This window comes from Lytechinus variegatus, chromosome 3 (genome assembly GCF_018143015.1).
Source record: "Lytechinus variegatus isolate NC3 chromosome 3, Lvar_3.0, whole genome shotgun sequence".
Taxonomy (NCBI): Eukaryota; Metazoa; Echinodermata; class Echinoidea; order Temnopleuroida; family Toxopneustidae; genus Lytechinus; species Lytechinus variegatus.
Genome location: NC_054742.1, coordinates 38,556,020 through 38,580,661, shown reverse-complemented (window position 1 = coordinate 38,580,661; position 24,642 = coordinate 38,556,020). Strand labels below are relative to the sequence as shown.

At 37.1% G+C, this 24,642-nt stretch overlaps 1 protein-coding gene across 1 annotated transcript in view; it reads right to left on the bottom strand.

The window, feature by feature from the left end:
* LOC121412025 overlaps positions 1-16,615 on the bottom strand; it is a 63,780-nt gene extending 47,165 nt beyond the window's left edge. Inside the window, exon 1 of the mRNA XM_041604937.1 lies at positions 16,129-16,615. Coding sequence (XP_041460871.1) covers positions 16,129-16,615 — 487 coding nt within the window. The remainder of the gene's footprint in view (positions 1-16,128) is intronic.
* Between the last annotated feature and the right edge of the window lie 8,027 nt (positions 16,616-24,642).

Genomic DNA, 24,642 nt, shown 5'->3' with positions numbered 1-24,642 from the left:
CATGGTCATCTCAACATGTTCAATGAATCTGTGAATCTCTAGTACATTTCTCTGCGTTCTTACCCTATACTCTTACCGAAACCAGATGCTCAGCGGGAAAGTCTTGGGTTTTATTCTGCAGTTTATACTTGCCGTTATTGATTCCCAAGGAGTCTGACAAAGATAATTCATTAAGATTTTGAAATCGGAAACCGAAGTATAGAAATTGTTTTGTACAAAATGGAAGGGTGGAAAGGGGTAAACTAACATATGAAATGGCCGAGGAGTGACATCATTTTCAATAAGGATTGGAAACGCTGTAAAAACCTCGGCCCCTTTCCACCCTTTCGCCTTTCATGTTTTTTAGAGTGTCTCTTTGGTTGTCACAAAATATCGCTTTCTTTTATCCGCAAGAAACGACCCAGTATACTTATATAGGGAACCTCTAAAAATCATAGGTCTCTCATTGTTTCATATATTACGGACACAGCAGATAAAAGCACTAGAAATGTTTGGGCGACCCTCAGACCAGAATGATCTTTTCAGCCTAATAAAAGTCAGTCTAACATCGGAAACAGATTTCTTTCTACCATGTTCTCCCCCATATATATCCTAAGAATATGGCACTCGAAAGTGATCCGATTAGGCTTAAAATGTCTCGAGATTTGACTTTGATATCAATACGATGGCTTAAAGAGGACTTAATGAAACAATAACAATCTATAACATCAATGTGACTCTCAGTAGGTCCATGTTCTCATTAAAGCATTGTTCGAGAATGATTGTTTATCCATGGTCAACGCAAGACTCCAGAAAAATACCACTTGACCGTTAGAAAATGTCTCTTTATATACCATTATTATTCTAGATCGTGTGGTCATCGGCACTTGACCATCAGTCGTCATTAATGTATCCTTTCCGAAATCTTTCGACTCGGTTGGGGTCTCATCATTATGGGAATTACATGCTGCTATCTCAGCGGGGGAATGACCATCCTTCAAATTAGATACTGTATAGAGATATCAAGATAAGCGGATAACTTTCTGGTGTACTTGGAAATGATATCATTGGATGTAGATAGACAGGAATAAGAACTCACAAAAGACGCCAAACTTTGAAAATAAGGTTATCATGATATGGCAGGTCGAATTCAAAGTCACGTTGAAATTTGATCTCTCCTTTATTCATATTTCCTTTTTGTTTCTTCATATTATTCTTCATCAACTTTAACCTGCGAGTGGTCTAGTCAGTCTCTTTTTTCTTTCATATCCCCTAATTAGCATTTGGTTAGTGTGTGAGAATGATTTATACAAACAATCTCTCTGGCTAACTCCCCCCACGGCCTAATATAATGTCGATCTTTAGATCTTATTAGGAAATCAGGATTGTAAAAGTCCCCTTTCTATCGTTTGCTATGTCTGAGTATGACCCACTTGACTTCCATGACGTTCTTTGAAAATCATTCACACCCAAGTACTCAACGGATCATTCAGACATATTAGTACTTGACTTAAAGACGTGTGTCATTGTCATGGTCAATCTCAATGGTCACCCTTAAATGGTCACTAGTAACGTTCATTCAAGTGATTTAACGCTTCAATGTGACTTAATGAATGGCTACGGTATTTGTGGTCAATTCACAGGACGTCAACAATCCTATATTTAAGGACTTAAGTCAAGTGGGTCCCTAAAAGGTTAAGTTCATTTTTTTCAAAGAAAAGTGGGCAAAAAGTGGACAAGCAAAGGAAACATCGACATCCACTTTCATACATACCAGTTATAATCTAATAATAAGGGGTAATTCAAACGCATTTCATCTATAATAAACATCTCTCTCGCATCCCAACTCCATCAACTGATGGCAGGATGGTAGTATTCTCATGAATCATCATTGCCAGTATCATTGCGATTGCAGAATGCAATTACATTGTTGACACGCTTCCGACTTTTCATTTTCTCAGAAATATATGATAACTTTGTTGCCAATTAGACAGCCACAGCGCATACCACAAGATGGATTCATCTTGACACTTTTAAGTGATTGAATTAAGGGGCATATCGCTTGCTTGGAAGGTGGTATCAAATTTACTGGAAATCACCTTTATTCCTGCTGGCAGAGAATGTGATCCAAATTCGATCAAAGACCATGAACACCGTTCAAACCTCGGCGTCCACCATTTCTGTCTTCATCTGTACTTTTATTCTCATCATCCGCGGATAATAAATCACCTTGCGCCATTGACCTTGCTTCAAATACATTCGTATAATCAACAATGTATTTCATTTTCGCACTCGACCACATCAGTACAATTAATGGCTCTACCATCGAAGAATGAGACACGTTGTTCTGTAACATCACTTCCCACTCACTTGTATTCATGTTTATGTCTTTCTTCTATATACCCACGCATCTGCCAGTCTCACCGATGATGAAAATAAATTACCGGGACCTGCCCTTAATAAAGCGATGACAGTAAGCAATTAAATCACCATCAAATTAACACCCTGTACATCGCCTTGTCTATCATGATCACCGCTGGTGAAGTATTTAGAATGTTAACAAGGATTGGTGGAGCCAATCTTGATGGCCTCTTTCATTTTGAACATCAGCATCATCTGAGTGCATCCTTGTTGGTGTGAATCTGGGATGGCACAGGTGTACATTTCACTGTCACATCTTTCTCTGTTTACATTATCACCAACTCTACAATCACCCCTCTCAGAAAGATTTTATTCTATGCAGGCCTAAACTGCACACCAGATGAACATTGCATCTGCTTAAGCCCAAGTTACATATAGACACGAATCCTCAAAGATCAACACGGCAAGTCTGGCATGATCTGGGGAAGTCCGGGATCGTTTTGCCCCGGATAGAACGTCGACGAGCGTTGATGACAGTACACACGGCATCTTTACACGGAACTATACAGACCATGCCGGCAGAGCACGTCGTCTACACGGATCATCAGGGCCTCAACACGGACCAACACGTCAGCTACCCGGATCAACACGTCAGCCACACGGACCTACACGACAACTACACGGACATACACGGCAGATACACGGACCTACACGGCAGCCACGCGGACCATCCCGGATTTCTTTGCCAACATGGCAGTCCATGGATGACGCCGGATATTTTAGACTGCCCAAAACCGTTGTGTTGACCTCCCGGACATTCAAGGACCACCATGGACCTACACGGACCACCACGGTCCTCCAAGGATGCTCAAGGCGCCAACACTGATCTCTCTCCGGACCCCCTTGGACCAGATCCGGGATGGTCCAGGATCTATATTTGACTGGGGCTTTATTAGGGGAAATCGTGAAATTCATATATTAATAATAATAACAGGCATTTAAATAGCGCCATCTATCTAGAAATATTCTATTCCGAGGCGCGTTGTTATTATTATTATTACCCCGGCTTTAGCTCGAGCTGCCTTTCAGTGCTCATGTATTCAAGGAATTAATCCTACCGGGTACCCATTAACCTCACCTCGGTCGAGTGCAGCACGATGTGGATAAATTTCTTGCTGAAGGAAATTACGCCATGGCTCGGATTCGAACCCACGACCCTCTGTTTCAAAGTCAGAAGAATTATCCACTGGGCCACAACGCCTACCCCTGGCTAATCCATAAAATTAGTAGGTATATCCAAATTCAAATGTTTAGAATCATTAATGTGATATCGTCTCACACATGGAAAATTTCCCTTTTTAAAAGAAATCTTTCTTTCTTTTACTTGAGCGAACCTGGAATTGCTAACAAAGATATAAATGTTATACAATAGGAACTATAAGGGTGGATAAGTCCCTTAACTCGTCAAAAGGCTACGCCATCTAGACCATGACTTTCTTCTGACACCATCCATCGTGTATACAATGAGATAGCACATATCTCCCAAATATCAACAATATTCACTCCTCAACATGTAAATAAAGATAAGGTCAGTACACGTAAATCATAGCAAGTCTCAATTTATTTGATGTAACCGTGATTTACTGCCTGAAAATACCTTTATTTCATACTTTCTTCATAAATTGGCAACCATTTTAGGGGGTAGAGAATGTCTGGTGCAGTATCGATTTCTCCCAAGGTACATCGGTAGAAAGAATGGGAGTCAAGTAGTGAGGGTTTGAAGTATGGAATATTGCAGGCGCGGATCCAGGATTTCGTAGGGAGGGGGGCCCAAATTCGACCTGATTTTGGCGCCCCTGTGTACTTTTCGGAAAAATGGCGGCCCCTCCCTCCCCAGGCAATCATAAGTGCGTTAAATGCATGTTAAATTATCTTATTTCATAGGCACATGAATCAGGGGCGGATCCAGCCTTCGCCAATAAAGGGGCCCGGAATTTTTGTTTAGCCATAATTTCCCCGATCGGCCGCTCGAAGATGTTTTTTTTTTCGTTTGTTTATTTGAAGGGGGTAGTCTTATAAGTAGTTTCTTAGCATTATTATTTAAATCAACATAAATGTATAATATCATAATCCTTATTTTATAATGCCTGCGCAAAGTGCGAGCAATTTTTTTTTTAAATTGTATGTATTTTTTCCTAAAATTTGAAAATTCTGAAAAAAAGATGTGCCTGCAATAATTACTGCGAACGCAAAGCGCTAGTAGAAATTTTTGATACACGTTTTGAACCGATCGGAAAGGTAGGCCTACCAGTCCTGTTAAAGATTGCACACAGTTAGCTATGAAGACGTTATATATTTCAGCAATCAAATAATGCGAGCGCGAAGCGCGAGCTGAAAAATTTTGACATTTTCTACATAAAGAATGGAAAATTTTTAATTATTTTTGTAATCATGAACACGATAGCTATACAGTATAACTAAACAATTGATGCGAGCGAGAAGTGCAAGAGGAAAAATTCTAGATTTAGACCTAAACGGGACACTCTATTCATGTTTCCTAAATCATGAAAAAGATGAGTAAAAGGGGATCTTCCTACATTAATAATGCGAGCGCAAAGCGCGAGCAGAAAATGTTTGTATACGTTTTGAACTGATCAAAAAGTGCCTTTTAAGGACTGCTTGCATTTAGCCATGAAGACATTAGATATTTCATCAATCAAATAATGTGAGCGCGAAGCGCGAGCTAAATTTTTTTTGACATTTCTACATAAAGAATGGAAAACTTTGATACAATATACTTAATTACAGAAAAAAAAACAATTCGAATCTGTACTGATTCCCAATATTTATCACACACGAATCCATTATTCCATAAACTAAAGACTCTAACAGTATTTGACATAAATACACTTCAAAGTTTACTACTTATGTTTAAGTACGTTAATAACATGCTCCCACCTACTTTCATTCCACAATTTTTATTACCTGAATACATCTATTCATTCATACCCTGCCCGTAACTCTTCAAATTTCCATTTAATCAACCCCAAACTGCTTATTGCGCAGAGATCCATATGACACCATGATCCAGATTTGTGGAACTCTCTACCAGCAGAGTCTGTAAAACAATCTTCGTCTCTTCACTCATTTAAGACAAACGTTAAATCTATGTTATTTTCAGAATATTTGAAGTAAAATTTTTGTGTCGTATCCTTTTTATCGTGAATTTATTCCTCCTTCGATTTAGTTATTACCAATATCTTCATCATGACCACCATCATCTCCATGGCCTTCATCATCATCATCATCATCATCATCATCATCATATCACCGTCACCCTCAGCTTTATCATCTTCATCTTTATGCTATAATATTGCATGAATTCATGTTTCGTATTTGAAAATAAATGCCAATTCTGCTTTATAAATGTATTAATTCAATTAGTATAAGTTTGGGATTGTCGTTTTTTCAAGCAATTTGCTTATGATGACAATCCTCCTGCAAATTGTGAATATCATATAGTTTATCATTTTTGTCTAGAATTATTTTTTCAGTACTCTTTATTTATGATTGATGCCAAAAATGCTAACATATTATGTTTATTATGTTGTGAAAAATGTATTATACGAATGTTATGGATGCAGAAAAAAATAATAAATCAAGTCAAATCAAATCAATTGATGCGAGCGCGAAGTGCGAGCGGAAAAATTCTAGATTTAGACCTAGAACGGGACACTCTATTCATGTTTCCTAAATCATGAAAAAAATGAGTAAGAGGGGATCTTCCTACATTAATAATGCGAGCGGAAAGCGCGAGCAGAAAATGTTTGTATACGTTTGGAACTGATCGAAAAGTGCCTTTTAAGGACTGCTTGCATTTAGCCATGAAGACATTAGATATTTCATCAATCAAATAATGCAAGCGCGAAGCGCGAGCTGAAAATTTTTGACATTTCTACATAAAGAATGAAAAACTTTAATCAGTTTTTGTTTTCATGAACAAGATAGCTATATAACTAAACAATTGATGCGAGCGGAACTATTCTAGATTTAGACCTAGAACGGGACACTATTCATGTTTCCTAAATCATGAAAAAGATGAGTAAGAGGGGATCTTCCTACATTAATAATGCAAGCGCAAAGCACGAGCAGAAAATGTTTGTATACGTTTAGAACTGATCGAAAAGTGCCTTTTAGGGACTGCTTGCATTTAGCCATGAAGACATTAGATATTTCATCAATAAAAAAAATGCGAGCGCGAAGCGCGAGCTGAAAATTTTTGACATTTCTACATAAAGAATGGAAAACTTTAATCAGTTTTTTTAATCATGAACAAGATAGCTATATAATTAAACAATTGATGCGAGCGCGAAGTGCGAGCGGAAAATTTTAGTTTTAGACCTAGAACGGGACACTATTCATTTCAAGACATTAGATATTTCATCAATCAAATAATGCGAGTGCGAAGCGCGAGCTGAAAATTTTTGACATTTCTACATAAAGAATGGAAAACTTTAATCAGTTTTTGTAATCATGAACAAGATAGCTATATAACCAAACAATTGATGTGAGCGCGAAGTGCGTGCGGAAAATTATAGTTTTAGACCTAGAACGGGACACTATTCATTTCAAGACATTAGATATTTCATCAATCAAATAATGCGAGCGCGAAGCGCGAACTGAAAATTTTTGGCATTTCTACATGTACATAAAGAATGGAAAACTTTAATCAGTTTTTGTAATCATGAACAAGATGGCTATATAACTAAACAATTGATGCGAGCGCGAAGTGCGAGCGGAAAATTTTAATTTTAGACCTAGAACGTGACACTATTCATTTTAAGACATTAGATATTTCATCAATCAAATAATGCGAGCGCGAAGCGCGAGCTGAAAATTTTTGACATTTCTACATAAAGAATGGAAAACTTTTATCAGTTTTTTTTAATCATGAACAAGATAGCTATATAACTAAACAATTGATGCGAGCGCGAAGTGCGAGCGGAAAATTTTAATTTTAGACCTAGAACGTGACACTATTCATTTTAAGACATTATATATTTCATCAATCAAATAATGCGAGCGCGAAGCGCGAGCTGAAAATTTTTGACATTTCTACATAAAGAAAGGAAAACTTTAATCAGTTTTTTTAATCATGAACAAGATAGCTATATAACTAAACAATTGATGCGAGCGGAAAATTTCAGTTTTAGACCTAAAACGGGACACTATTCATTTCAAGACATTAGATATTTCATCAATCAAATAATGCGAGCGCGAAGCGCGAACTGAAATTTTTTGGCATTTCTACATATACATAAAGAATGGATAACTTTAATCAGTTTTTGTAATCATGATCAAGATAGCTATATAACCAAACAATTGATGCGAGCAGAAAAATTCTAGATTGAGACCTAGAACGGGACACTATTCATGTTTCCTAAATCATGAAAAAGATGAGCAAGAGGGGATCTTCCTACATTAATAATGCAAGCGCAAAGCGCGATTAGAAAATGTTTGTATATGTTTTGAACTGATCGAAAAGTGCCTTTTAAGGACTGCTTGCATTTAGCCATGAAGACTTTACATATTTCATCAATCAAATAATGTGAGCGCGAAGCGCGAGCTGAAATTTTTTGACATTTCTACATAAAGAATGGAAAACTTTAATAAGTTTTTTATAAGATAGCTATATAACTAAACAATTGATGCGAGCGGAAAAATTCTAGATTTAGACCTAGAACGGGACACTATTCATGTTTCCTAAATCATGAAAAAGATGAGTAAGAGGGGATCTTCCTACATTAATAATGCGAGCGGAAAGCGCGAGCAGAAAATGTTTGTATATGTTTTGAACTGATCGAAAAGTGCCTTTTAAGGACTGCTTGCATTTAGCCATGAAGACATTACATATTTCACAATCAATTTATGCGAGCGCGAAACACGAGCGTAAAAAAAATCGAGATTTCAACCTTGTACGGGATACTCTATTCATGTTTTGTAAATCATGAAAGGGATGAGAAAGGGGATCTTCTTACATTAATAATACGAGCACAAAGGGCGAGCAGAATTTTTTTATATTGTGATCTGAAACTGGATAACTGAATGAAAATGCCCGGGCGTGTTTCAGATTAAGACCTAGAATCTAGGCATTCTAAACAATCTTTTATCATGAAAATAAAAGCGAGCGCGAAACGCGAGCTTAAAATATTTGATATTCCGATCTGATATTTCAAACACTTTGTAGGAAACTTGTAAGGTGGATATAAATCGCATTTGATAAAGAGCTGATATGTTTCATTATTACTTTAATTTTGAGACATAGGACCTTGACGTCCTTAGGACATGTTATCATATGAATATAATGACTATATCTTCCTATTCATCTTGCTAAGCGAGAGATAAAACAAAAGTGACAATTTAATTATTAAATTGATATCTTAGTATTAATGCATAATGAGGGCGCGGAATCTGATGATATTATGGCCTGAACACTGCACCCCTAAATTTCAAATTGAACCCCTAGGGATGCAATTTTGAACCCGCATGGTGCAAAAATGAACCCCAACCGCAAGATTCAATTTTTGAACCCCAAATCAGGGGTTCAATTTTTGAACCCATAGGGTGCTGATTTTGCATCAACCTTTCGGGGTTAAATTCTGAACCTTTTTTTCTTAGTGTGTGCAAGTAAACTTCAAAATTTCTGTAAATAATATCTATCAATATATCCATCAGTGTTGTAGTCAAGGCTGAAACCTCCAAGGCCAAGGCTTTAATACCCAAGACCAAGGCTTCAATCCCCAAGGCCAAGGCCAAGGCATGGAAACCCAAGGCCTAAAAACCTCAAGGCCAAGACATTTCAAACTTTCAATATATGGGACAATGAGCCAACAACAAGGCGGCAGTTCGAATATCAGTTCCGCGCCCCTACATGTAGGTCGATCATCAATTTGCCCCCCCCCCCGTTCGAACATCGATTCGGCCCCCAGTTCGAACATCATTTTAGCATCCCTTCGAACTCGATTTGCCTTCCCTAGTTCGAATATCATTTCGCCCCCCTAGCTCGAGTATCAATTTTGCGCCCCCTAGTTTGAACATCAATTCGGCGCCCCCTAGTTTGAGTATCAATTTGGCGCCCCCTACCTCGAACCTCGATTCGGCCTCCCTCCCTAGTTCGAGTATCATTTCGGCGCCCTCCTAGTTCGAATAACAATTCGGCGCCCCTACATGTTGCGGAGACTCACCACAAGGTCCAACATTAATTTGGCGCCCCTACATGTAGGTCGATCATCAATTCGCCCCCCCCCCCCGTTCGAACATAAATTCGGCCCCCAGTTGGAACATCATTTTGGCATCCCTTCGAACTCAATTTGCCTTCCCTAGTTCGAATCGGCCCCCCCCCCCCTAGCTCGAGTATCAATTTTGCGCCCCCCTAGTTCGAACATTAATTCGGCGCCCCCTAGTTTGAGTATCAATTGGCGCCCCCCCCCCAGCTCGAACATCGATTCGGCCCCCTCCCAGTTCGAACATCATTTCGGCGCCCTAGCTCGAGTATCAATTTGGCGCCCCTACATGTAGGTCCAACATCAATTTGGCGCCCCTAGTTCGAATACCATTTCGCCCCCCCCCCTCGCTCGAGTATCAATTTGGCGCCCCCTAGTTCCAACATCAATTCTGCCCCCATGCAGTTTGAACAGCATTTTGACATTCCTTCGAACATCATTTCAGCGCCCTTTTGGTTCGAACATCATTTTCTTTCCTCCTCTTCCTCTTTTTTTCTTCTCGCCCTTCCCCTCTTCCTCTCCCCTTTCTTCTTTTCTTTCCCCCTTTCTTTCTTTTTTTCTTCTCTTCTTTCTTCCATCTTCCTCTTTCTTCTTTTTTCTCCTTTTCCCCTCTCTTCTTCTCTTTTTTTCTCCCCTTCCCCTCCCTTTTCTTTTCTTCTCTTCCTTCCCCCTCTTCCTCTTTTTTTCTCTTTCTTTCCCCTCTTCTTCCCCCCTTTTTTTTCTTTCCCCTCTTCCTTTTCCCTTTTCTTCCCCCTTCTCTCTCTTTTTTCCTCTTCTTTCTTCCCTCTTCCTCTCTCCTTTTTTCTTCTTTTCCTTTTCCCCTCTTCCTCTCTCTTTTCCCCTCTTCCTCTTTTTTTCTTCTCCCTCCCCCTCCCTTTTTCTTCTCTTCCTTCCCCCTTTTCCTCTTTTTTCTCTTTCTTTCCCCTCTTTTCTCCTCTTCTTTTCTTTCCCCTCTCTTTTTTCTTCTCTTCTTTCCTCTCTCTCCCTCCCCTTTCTTTTCTTCTCTTCCTCCTTTTCCTCTCTCTTTTCCTTCCCTTCCTTCCCCCTCTTCCCTTTTCTCCTTTTCTTTCCCCCTTTTCTCTCTCTTTTTTTTCCTCTTCTTCCTTCCCCCTCTTCTTTTCCTTCTCTCCCTCTCTCTTTTCCCTTTTTCTTTCCCCCTTTTCCTCTCCTTTTTTCTCCCCTTCTTCCTTCTTTTTTCTTTTCTCCCCTCTTCCCCTCTTTTTCTCTTCTTTCCCTCTCTCTTTTTTTTTAGCCGAAGGGGGGGGGCCAAGGCCCCCTCGGCCCCCCCCATGGATCCGCGCGTGGTTTGAAGTATGGAATATTGAAGAATGTTGGTTTAAAGTCATTAATGATTTGCGCGACAAAACCATAGTTGAAACTTTAAAAGGGATCCCTGTAAAGGTTATACAAAAAGATGCGATTGGGTTATTAATTAGCGTACAACGAAATGTACATTTTTATGTTAATGTCTTAATAATCATCACAATTCGGTATAACGGGGGTACTGATACGTTTGTCTTGTGAGAAATTCTCGCCTTTTGATAACAAACATTCAGTTGGTGAAGGAATGTTAAAACAATTTTTATCCCTTCGATGAACAAGTTAACTGCGAGTTTTTCATTTGAATACTTTAGTCAGATAATAATTGCATAAAATGGATAGCCACACTACACCTATCAGCTCAAGATATATGGATATCTGTGATTGACTTGTTCGTTTTGAAAGCCTCATGATATTAGACTTTGGTATAGCCAAACAATTATTAACCCTGAAGGCTATGTTAATGACGAGATCAAACGGTGTATATTAGAACTAATGTCCATCAAAACGCATTATAAACTCATTATGATGACAAAGACAAAGTATGAAACATCGTTAAAATACTTCTTTATGACATGCATGGTATGCTTAGTTTGGAAGGGCTGGTTGAAGAGAGAGAGAGAGAGAGAGTCTTGTGATAAATACCTGTAGAATAATAATTCGATGGATTGTGGAAGGAATAAAGTCGAGTAAAGATGGGCCTTGGCAGAAAGAATGGGTATCAACAATCTATGAATTATGAACATGAAGCCACTCTTACATATCTTAAATCAAACAAACACATTCTCTCACACTAAGATGAATAACACCTAACATGCCTTTTAATTCACACCCCTGACATTGAATGATAGTATAAAACATTTTTAGATCAAACAGAAGGAGTGTTGACAGGGCCAATGAATTTATTTTCCTTAATATTCATCACTAAAATGTTTCATTTTTGACGTATATACGTCATTTTCTTTCCTAATTGTGCTCGTTATCGCCACCTCATATTACACACATTATATCAATCTTTGTCTGATCTTATTTCTTTTCCGGTTACAAATAGCCTTTTATTTACAGGTGATTGTGTCAATTAGTGTTAAAATTGCAAAGAGCTCATTTTTAATTCTCATATTCACCCTTTCTTTCATTATATTTCATGTCTTAATGGTTGAATGTGTGTGGGGTGTGGGTGTATGTGCTATGGGCTCTCCTTACTTCTACGCTAATAAGTGGGCCACTGATAGGTTACCATTTAGGACAAGGGCAAATTGTATGCAATTTTCTTCCCCCATTTCCACCTGATTATCCTATTATCTTTGACACGTTTTATCCGCCATCATCGCTGTGGTAATCGGTGATGTGGGATCACTATTCGGGATGACGGACTGGCCGACATCTCACACACGACACCCGAGTCGATGAAAATATTTAGATGCCTCTGTGGGACAGGTGGCGCTGTATTTTGGGAAACATTCTTTCTTCGACTTTCATATCACTTTAAAAGACAGTGCTTGTTACATGTGATACGTCAGCTTTGGATACAGTGACCTCCAGTAAATAGGTATGCATAACAGCCCTTTTCACCCCCTCGTGAAGATTTAAAAAAAAATAACTGTTTTATAGTGCACTACATGGTGCGAACTAAGATTCTATAAGTTATGGGTCACAGAAATCGGGTGATTTACTTTTCTTTTTCATTTTCTGGCAAACCAATACAATATTAAACAAAGTCCTCACAAAAAAGAATCTGACAGGTAAAGCATAAAAATAATGTAAATTAAATTAAATTAAATGGATGGCATATTTTTCATATTCGTAAAAGGTGTTCTCTCATTCCTCACGGTGCAGCCTCCTAGATCCGTGAATGGCATAATATCATATTTGCAAAGGATATGATAAATACATAGTGCAAAACTGGTAATTCATGAAATAAAATACACAAATAATAATTTATCATACACTGGTGATGGGCAAGGGGGCCCGGGGGGGGGGGCTTAAATGGTTCACAATCAATAAAAAAAGAAAAGAGAACGAAAGGAAAATGGATTATATTATGTTATTTTTGGCTTGCTCCGCTCAACTGGTATTTTAAATTGATTATGTCATAGGTTTGTGCTCCTCATTTTTGGCCTATTTCGCCACCGTTGCATATGTCTCCATGTCTATGATTTCATTAAAAATCTATTTTTTAATTCATATCTTTGATAAAAATATGAAGATTTACAGCTTTAGTTCAAATTTACAATGATTGCCTGATTTCTCGTAAAACTGAAGGAATAAAGGAATAATTTCAAAATATAATTAAAGTGCCCTCTTTCCGCAAATTTCACTGAGCAACCTGCATCCAAAATTTATGATTATAAACATCATACATGCCTGTAATACCCTAGAAAAATAATTGACAAGTAGTAGAGCATTAAATCTCTGTTCAATGAGGAGTTACCTCAAATTATAATAATAGTAATAAGAAGAATGAAGACACGGGTGATAAAATTGCTTAGTGAAAAGATTTGTTTTCTATTTCTTTCTACCAAAAATGAATCAAATTACCACTCCATTTCCTTACTGATCACAAATAATAAGTTATAAAAATGGCTTTTCTGATCGCTCGCTACAAACTGTAACAAGTCCATTTTCGATCAGCTTTATTTCTTCCTATACGACGTGTCCTTGAATATCTCATTATGAACGTCAGGTAAAATTGGTGTTCATGTATTTATTGGGAAAAATAGATTGAAAATGTGCTTTTATTCAGTGACCTCAAAGCACTTTATCTCCATCAACAAAACTATCATATTTAGATTCAGCATATGGAATTGACGTTCAAGCTATTAATTCCTTTTGAAAATGAAATGATACAACTCTTACAAAATTAAGAAAATGCTTGAAAAATGTATATTTCTCTGATAAAACCAACATATTCCTAAAATGATTACCGTTAATCTATTTATTGGTGTTAACTGTTTAACTTGTCATTTATTTACCATATCAATTTTTCATAGATTACAAGCTATTGTGGTGTAGCAAAGTGTCAAAATGGTTCGAAATTTATAATCATATACACCTGTGTGGGTAGAGGTGAGAGATTCCCATATATTTAATGGATGAAATATTCCTTGATAGGGAAAATGTTTTAGAAGCATTCCCTTACAAAAGGCAGCTGTTCCCATCAATTACAATGAAAGTATTATTGTGTTTTGTGATGTGTTTGGGGAATTATTGAAACTATTTTCTGAATATGTACAGTCATCAATTACTTATGACAATACAATCCAATCGATTTGTATTCTTTTTTTTCAAGCCAACTGAATTTGGAGGCAAAATATACAACATATAGTCAAGAAAATGACAAATATTACTTTACTGTTCAATTATTGGATGAATGGTCGAGTGAGTACTTTAGAAGAGTATTTAGAACGAGAAAGTCTACCAAAAGCTAAAGTGATTGGGTATGACGAATTTCCGATTGACAGTCAGTCAACCATTATCAAAAAGCGAATGATTTATGCTTCAAACATGGAATAATAACATCAACAATTTTGAAATGTTTTCCTTTTATTTACTTGTTTATTTATAATTCTTGGATTGTATTCATATAGTGATTGGCAATACTTCAAAAGTTATTGTCAGCTATTACAAACCTATCCATAACACGTTTCCATACAGGTAAATAATTTCCAACTGCTCCAGATATGTATTACTTCTCCTTTCTAACACACACCCCCAACGTTGCCAGACGATAGTGTTTCCAGCCTTGAGGTGCAGGTGTGTAGTATGAGTGTGTTTGGCTGATAATGACAAGCCAAATTTTACGCGCCTCTTTTCTCTTTTCAAATCTGCAACTTTGCTCCAAATAGCAGGTGTACCATAGCATGACAAACTCAGAATTCAAAACAAGATAAACACACTTTGAATGTGATGGAAACTAAATTAAGTACTGTCATCGCACCCCTAACATGAATCAAATACCAACATGAATTTTACTTTATGATTTTATGTGTGATCCTTGATCGGAGCTTCATATGTCGGTCCTACAACATTTGCAGTCTTACAATGGCATATTCAAATAGTAGTTCTTTATCTGACAACAATAATTGAAAATTGCATTTTGTATGATGTATTATTAATTTGCCATAATTTCAATGTTTTGGCTTTGAATTGTTGAATGAAGTTAACTGGACAAAAATAATTATCTCTAGGTAGCTGTAATCTTATATATCAAATAAAAAGCAATACCATGTACATGCATTGAGGATTAACACAACCCTTTCTTTGTGATTATGCTCATGTTTGTTTTTTTTGTTTATTGCAATAATCACCTTCATTACCAACACCACCATACTCAACAACAGCATCGGTACTATCGTCGTAATGATAATCCATCTCCTCCTCCTCGTCCTCCTCCTTTTCATCATTATTACCATCATCACCACCACAATCACCACCACCACCATCATCATCACCATCATGATCATCGTCATCATCATCATCATCACCATAACCATCATCATCATCGTTATCAGCATCGTCATGCATCACCATCATCATCATCGTCGTCGTCGTTGTCGCCGTCATCATCATCGTCATCATTAACATCGTCATTATCATTATCCACGTCACCCCCCTTATCCTTATTCATCATTGACGTCGTCATCATCATTGTCATAATTAAGAATGAATATCCTAATCTGTTAGGCGTAAGCTTCTCTAAGATGTTCCATCAAACAAACCATATGATTACGATTATCCATGAACATGTACTATGCAAAAAATGTTCATATGTATTTATTCTTCCTAATATTAAGGGCCTCTCTATTTCATTAATTTTGTTTGGTATGTAACTCTGCTGCTTTTTAAGTCATTCTCCGATTTTGTAACTGTTTTATTACTCACCAACTAGACTAATTGTACATTCTGTGATTTGCTATTGACTTAATCATAAAACATTTAATTACATTAAAAGATCCTTTTCTTATCCGTTGTTCTGCCACTCACTTTCTGTATCATTCTACGTTATTCAAACATCTCCAGTGTTGTTATATGCGCATGACACATAATGTCAATATTTATCTCATAACATTAACATTGTGTACTTTTCTGAGCGTCAAAACAAATAAAACTTCAAGTGACATCGTAAGTTAACTGATCATTACGGATGTAACAAGCACACAATAACTATGTAGAGGGTAGAACATACCTAATATTTTGAGAATGTTCTCTTCCGTCTTGACATCATAGTTGATAGAAGCTCCAGAAACACTATCATGGCTAGCCTCTAGTTTTAGCCCTTCCTTGGTCATCATCCTCGATACATCGACAACGCCTCCGACATCAGACGCCACCTCCAGATCTCTCGGGCTCGGATTCGTTGTCAGGTAGAACACATAGTTCTTCCCTGGAATAACATCGTCCCAGCACAGCCGTTGATCACCGAACCGGTCGATACGGTAAACATGCGGATAATAGCTCCTGTATTCCGCTTGTATTTCGTTTTCTTGTAATGATGTTGCGTTATCGAACAACTCATACCCCTTGTAGACATCGGCGACGAGGACATCGGCAGGGTAAGTAGAGTCCCATGCGCGTTGATGTCGGTGAACTCGGAGAACAGTCCCCGAGATGATCACATCAGCTAAAGCAGTCCTTTTCTCAACTGATATCGGCTCGAAACCGGGCAATTGCATTAAAACACATCCGTCAACCACAACAACAATTGAAATAAGGACGACGAAAAGAACACCTCCTAATGCTACTGGTGAAAGACTTCTAATTGATTTTCCGCGAGCCATTCTACTCTTTGGTCCTTGATCACCAGGTAGAGAACATATAAAATTGAAATCCATACCATGTGTTTCCAGCTCTATAGTTGATGTCTGACCGTGGCTCAGTTTACCACCTGTACGCTATTTTTCTGAGCTTATTATGATTTTAAAAAGTCATCGTCCCTTCATCTCTACGTTAATATTTAGCTTCAGGTTATCAAAATCAAACAAATATGAAAACATCAAGCGGAAATTTAGATCTGATAATTCTTCTCCATAAAAAGTATATACGATGGTGACTTTGGCTTAAAATTTTTGCTTCGTGTGGTAAAATGTTTCATGAATGAAGAGAGGGTTGACTTTTCTCTGTATTCATGAAAAGCTTAATCCAGACTGATCCGAAAAACGGGTATTCAAGCTCTTGAATGAGACTTGGTTCCAAACTATTGTTCCTCTGAGCACCCAATATCTCCTCCCTGATACAAGCTGTTCATGTTAGTCAATACCACTTGCTTTGATCCTTGTTTAAAACCTTAAAATTGAAATCACACGTCATTGTATACCTCTAGGTCCATTCGACCTCAGTCCCATTCGTTGTCACTCTTGTGTACCCTCGATGAAAGAGCAATGACTGAATGAGATATTTAGGACACCAAAGCTCTGATCCCTGGAACGCTTGCGGTGTCTCTGCGCAGTGCGAGAAGTGCACTCGACTGGACTGAAGTTCAACAAGGCATCGTCTGCTTCAACGAAACAGCCACTCACAGTGCGCAAAAGTTCTCAACTGGTGAACGCATGCGCAGATGAGGACATTCACTCGGTCGGCTGCTCCATACATCAGCAAAAGCGGATTCCGTCCGATTCTAAGTTCTGTGGAAAATGTGATGTCTTCATGAATGATGTTATAAATCATACGGATGGTGTACATATATATTCTTTGAGATACATACTCCGGTCATCAGATTTAATCTCTGTTCCACACATAAAGTGCAACATATCCACTGAGCAATTGGAAGAACGATGGAATTTGTTGTTAAAAAGTATGTTTAGTTTTTATTTTCTCTCATGAACATATGAAATTAGGATATAACAACTACGAATAAAATTGAGCCTTCAAATATAAGTAGTTATACATGAACGTTTCACACAATTACTTTGTTAATATTTCACATTTTGTTTCAAACTTGTATTGTCTTTTTTGTTGTTGTTGGCATGATCGATCGACATGAGGGATATTGTGAATAACCAACATCATCCTCGAGATACCGAAACTATATGTATATCACATATATAAAAAAGATGTTCATGATATAAAAAAAGATGTTCATGATGATGACGATTACGATGATGATACGATAAAAATGATGATGACGGTGATGATATAGATGAGTACGATGATGGTGGTGACGATGGGAAGGGGCTGGTGTAGGAGAGAAGCGAAAATTAAATAAAATTTTGCAAAGAGCTAGACATTCGTAATTAAAGAAGGAACGTCCGAATTTGTCAGTCATGTCAATATCTATTGGTATGCGAGGTGCGTTTGAAAAGTTCTATCACGAATATTACACAACTTTCATAATGTTATACGGAGCAACTCAATACATGATTTCACAAAGCAAATATTTCATGCACTTTCCAATCTATATCTTCAACTCATTGCCGTCTGGAACGCCCCCCCCCCCTTCTTGGTATTCTTGTTCTATCTAGTTGTATTCGAAATGAGTTCCATGGACGACCCGTGTACTATGTGACCCGAGTCCTGGAACTTTTTGGACAAACCTCGTGTATACTAACGGCGGATGCAGCATTTACCTGAAGGGTGAAGACACTTTATAAAATGAGAAGTAAAATAAAATAATGTATTCACCATTCATGGGGAACATTTTCATGTGAACTATCTTATGACAAAAAAAGAAGGCTATTGCCTCTAAAACATGATTGGGATAGGGGGGGGTAGGAAAGGCCCGTTCGCCCCCCCCCCCCTCCCCTCCGGATCCACACCCACGTCCATGACTTCATGAAGGTGTACCCCTGGTTCATGAAGTTCATCATAATGCTTCTCCGCTGATCATATCTTGTTTTAGTAGTCCCGCTGTGACGTATCATCAAAAGGTCGAGAATTCACATCTCAGCGTGGAATTCTACTTTGATTATTAGATCACTGGCAAATATACAATGATAGTATCCTGAAATTTATGGAGAGAGATGGATTATAAAAAAGCTGCAATATATATATATATATATATATATATATATATATATATAAATGCTTTCATTGACAATAAAGTTTTTATTTTATTTTATTTTATTTTTGAGTAAACAATAAAACTTTATTGGCAATGAAAGCATTATCTTCAGCATTATTTGTTACCCTACAGAAGCCAATACGTGAAACTTAAAGATTTCCGAGAAATGTGATTTCGTGTATCGGTCATGAAATCGTGCTTTCCGGTATAATATAGATATCGATTTTATGTATACTCATAATTCCTCCGTACTATTGTTTTAATGCAAAATCTCGGCTCACGATAACCAGCAATAATTATAGGGAAAATGTATATCGTGTAAATGGCAAAGTTTTCCATGTGAATTCTCCATCATTCTTGTGTAATAATACTTTCAGTAGTTTTGTGACTGCCAAATGCCAATCCCTGCCAACTAACCAAACCAGTATGTTTATGTTTAGCATGTTTAGGCAGACGATTTAATGTAGGCCCGAAATCGAGTACATACGTTTGCACTATTGACGGCTCGATTTTCATGGAAAATCTTGCTTGTTCGTATCGATAGACGACTCATAAAGAAAACGTGTTTTTATTTATTAAAATTCGTGTAACGATGTTTCCGGGATGTTTACACTAAAATAATTAAGAAAAGTGAAACGATTCAATACTGTAGGTTGCTTAATCGTTTCCTTTTGTATTCACATACTCTCTCATTCTGTCATATTAATGTCGAATATAAAACACATTTCCATGATGTGAAATCCCTCTGTAAAATGCTTTCTGAAGTTGTTACATTTTGTGAGTAAATTATGACAGCCTGGTAGAATTGAAAATTGTATACCCCATACACCAATGTGTTTGTGATTATATGTATATGTCTGACCATAAGTATTCAGGCGCGGATCCAGGAGGGGGCCGAGCCGGCCCCGCCCCCCCTATTTTTTGACAACCTGCAGGAAAAGTGAACTCTTTATCTTGATAGAAACTACAAAAACAGAAAGAAAAGTAAAAAGAAGGTATATACCAATGATATGTAATTTACAGCCTCTTAACAGCCGGCCCGACCCCGAAAGGAAACAAGAAAAAGGTGAGGGGAAGAATTGGAAAATAGACTTTATATAAAAATTTTCCCTCGCGCTTCGCGCTCGCATTGCCTGTGTAATGAATCCCATTCAAGAGGATTAAATGACACTTCATATCCAGTTCTAAAATCAATTTGCAAACAATATTTTAGCAGGCACATCAAGCTTTCATTATTTTGATTGATTTATGCAAACTGTTATATCAAAATTTTCAGCTCGCTCTGCGCGCTCGCATGGTTTGATTTGTGAGATATCTATGTTCTTTGCAAATTCTTTCCAAAATTTGTCAAAATGCTCCTTTATCATGTCAGTATATAAAAAATATAAGCTCATGCTTCGCGCTCGCATTTAATTGTTTGAGACACACAGCTTGTTCTTTATTTAAATAAAATAGCGCTTGTACTGTCCAGTTTTCAGGTCGGAATATCAATTTTTTTAGCTCGCGCTTCGCACTCTCATTATATTATTGGTGATACTTGTATCCTCTTTATTAATCACTAAAAACAGTCCTTATCGAGTCCATTTTCACGTTACTATAATGAATTTACTGCTCGCGCTTCGCGATCGCATTGTTTAGTCGGATACTTATTTTTGTTCATGATTATAAAAACTGCTTAGAATCTTCAGTTATAAGGACATAAAATATCAAAGAATGTAGCTCGCGCTTCACGCTCATATTATACATTAATACCCCACGAGATACCTTATCGTGTTAAAACTAACATATACTTAAAACGTCAGTCTTTAGTTAGGACTACCCCGTGAAAAACCAATCAAAAAAAGATTATAGCGGCCAAGCGAGAAATATGTTGATGAAAATATTTTTCGCCCCCCCCCCTATTGGCGAAAGCTTGATCCGCCCCTGGTATTTGTAAAGATTGACAGACAATAACGTAAACGCCACAACAGTTATGGTTTATATTTTACCACTTCATGTATGACAGGTGGATCGAGCTTTACACTCTGTAGTAAGGATAAAGGGTATTCTGTTTTCAGTGATCTTCATAATTTACTAGTCAATCAATAGAGCACATTTTTTTTAATCCAGGACGTTCACTTAAGATTGATGTATATAGCAATACTGTACTAATGACAAGAAATGTCACATATGGTTGATTTCTCCTGCCAATCTTTAAAATTCAATCTCAATACCATCTTCTATGTGACTAAAATGTGTGAAAATAGATCAACATTTTAATACTCAGGAACAATCGGACAACATGGAGGTCTTGAATCGTCAGGATTAGTCTAATTTTCAAGCAAATAATCTTCTGCTTCACGGATCATTCCTCTTTTGGAAGTCGGAAATGTGCAATAAAAGGATTCAATTGAGGATATACTTGAAATATGATTGACTTCCACGCAAGGAGCAATACATTGAAAAATCACCGCTTAATGGTAGTTTTAGATGATACGAAATTGATAAGGGGAAGATAAATCTCCAGTAAAAGAAGAAAAGAAATATACTAAAAAGCAATATAGAAGAATAAAAAAAAGAATCAACGAAAGAAAGAGAAATAAACAAATGAATGAATGAATAAACAAATCACTGAATGATAAGGTAAATAGATGAGCAAATAACTAATTGAATAAATAGAAAGGTAGATCAAATAAACAAATAAATATATAAATAATCAAATAACTAAATAAAATAACTAAGAAATGAAGAAGAACAGACTTGACAAATGTTTCGGATTATACAATATAGCAGTATAATATTACACAGCCTATACTACACCTCATAAAGTTAAAGAATTTATAATAGGTACCGTACCATGTCTTTTCTTTCTCTCTGACCCGGCAATGACCTGCCCCCTGCAACGACATGGCGAAGATTTTGAAGAGGTTTTTTTTATAAATAAGTTAACAGGACTTTTGGAAATAATAGAAAGGTGTTGGTTAGGAATCAAATAAAAATCATGGAGTTGATAAAGATGACTTATTGCACTTTTTATTCTATTCTCATTCATTCACCGAGAATTGATTGGGACATAATAGACCTATCTAGTGTCTTTCTGCGGTTAGACCAATACACATACGAGACAAAAGAAATGACATGTCCGTTAGAAAAAAATGGATAATAAATGAAAATTTGCTCTTAGTTGTGATGAAAATATTTGATTTTATGAGCTTTTGTTAAAGTTCAGCTTATTTTCCCCCAAATTCTGTGATTATCACAATCTTTATATGCAAATAAAAAAATCATGGTGCCCCAGGGATTTCGTACGATATGACAAAGCCATCCTCGGTATCAATTACAATATAAAAACAAGAATGAATGGATCACGATATTTGTGTATAGGTCCCATATCTACAACGATTTTCTTAAAAAGTTCAAGATTTTCACAGTAGTAGAATATCGTCAGCTCTCTATCAAAATATAAATCCAACTTCCCTCTACGCGAGGGCTTACACTGGTAGTTTAATTACTTTTTTTTCACGTGCTTCTTCAAGGTGTTCAATTACCATCAATAATATCGAGTCCGTATTCATTATCTGTATCAGCCTATCAGAAAGTATTATTTTTATTATTACTGAAAGGAAGGCCTATTGTCTGCTTTAAGCTAGTGGAAGATCGTCCTGTTAAAAATTTAATTTTACTGCTATCCTTGCAAAAGAGTCCTTCATGCACATGACACAGCGAATTCATTGGGTGGGACATGCTCTTGTGCCATTATACCAAGACACAACTTTACCAGGTAACCGCATTGGACTACAATCGTTATGGGCTGTTCATTGTCATCATGAACCGTAACGTAAAGCATCTTTGGTGATGATTGCGATGTCGGAATGTAAGACCTAACTCAATTATAAAACACGACGTCACCGACCACGATAGGTCAAGGGCGTTACTGACCGATGCAATCGAAGGTTCACTTCTCTTTATTGCAGATTAACCTTCGAAAATACAGCTAAAGCAATCAATTGTGGCATTTTAGTGGGTGGAGGGGGGGGGGGGCTAAAACACAATTTAAATGTATTTAAGCTTCCTCCCTAAACAGGCAACTTGGTTTCTAGAATTGTCTAGAAATCGGATATCAGTTTTAAAGTTGCGAACACCAAATTAATTGTAGTGACATAAAGTCCAAACTTTGAGGGACAGACTATGTGGTATATAGGGGAAATGTTCTAGATAGTCGCCAGCGAGCCGGATTTTGATTTTTTTTTCTAAGGTATATAAATCTCATTTTGTGACAGATTTCATAGCGATATCAGACAAGAATGCAATATTTGACACATTCTGTTGTATTTCTTTCCATTCTATTTTCTAGGTCTTGTTTGTTTGTTGTTGTTTATCACTTATACATGTAGTTATCTACAATTTAATTTCATTACAATTTATTGCAACATTAATCCTATTGACATAACATTCTAATTTTCTTAAGCAGGACACTCGATAGCTTAATATAATTTTTTAGACACTCCACAAATTGTTACGCATCTACTCTAAAAGTTTTCTTTGAATATGAAAATAAATAGGTTATTAACCAGATTAAGGATATTTCGTCCATAAAAATAAATCGACTCGCAAAGAAAGCTCTCGACTTTCAAAGGAGGGGGGGGGGGCACTTTTCTGTTTTAACGGCATTTTTACATTAATTGTACCTCTAAAAGGAGGGGGCACGGGCCAGCCCCCCCCCCCCTGGATCCGCCGGTGCCTGGGGTAGAATCAAGAGCGAAGTTACCTGATCAGAATCATTGAGAATTATATCAACTTATATTTCCATGATGAATTTTTAACAGCATGTACGCGAGATAACATCTCATTGCGACATCTGATCCTAGTACAGAACGGGTGGGTGGTAGGTTAAATCACTCATAAAATTCCTTGAAATATACCTTCATCTATTGATGAATACTTTCATGAACATCAGTACCGAACCCGGTGCCTCGTTGGGAGGTAAATTGAAACCATATTTAAAAATTTCAGAATGGAATTTACTCTTCCCAGCCAAAAGGAATGAGTGCCCCCTTTTATAATACAAAAAAATCAAGCAAAACAAGTTTGAAAAAAAAATGTTTGATAGGGTGTTAACACTCGTCAGTGTAAACAAATGATTGATCTGTCAATAGCAATATGTCTTTCTTTTTTAAGTCACAGGGGTGTATTCTTATGCCCAAACAACAGTATATCAAAACACTTTTGAACTATTTAAAACTGAGTGATCATATGTATACAATGTACTCACTCAGTCATGACTTCACCTTATGACTTATGCCTGTACTTATGAATAAACTTTTTTTGTATGAAATTGCCGAGTTTATCAAGCGCACTAACATTCAGTTACTAACATACTGAAATACGATGAACTTTACACATTTGTATCGAACACTTAAAATGCAATTGACAGTAAAAATAAGTGACATGACATTTCATGTCATGGAATTGTGATGTGCATAACAATCCCATCCTTTACTGTCCTATGATATACTGAAAATATGTTTGTAAATCAATTTAAAAAAATGTCGGATAATCAAACTTCACACGGGTGATTTCAGATGAGCAATGAATCAAGCAGTTACTAAAATTAATAATTTTTCATAGGGATCAATATATTGGAAAACGTAGACCTGTAGCATGTGGGGGGGGGGGGGGGGTTACATAAAAGAAAGAAATCATCAATTTCATTATGTGCAGTCT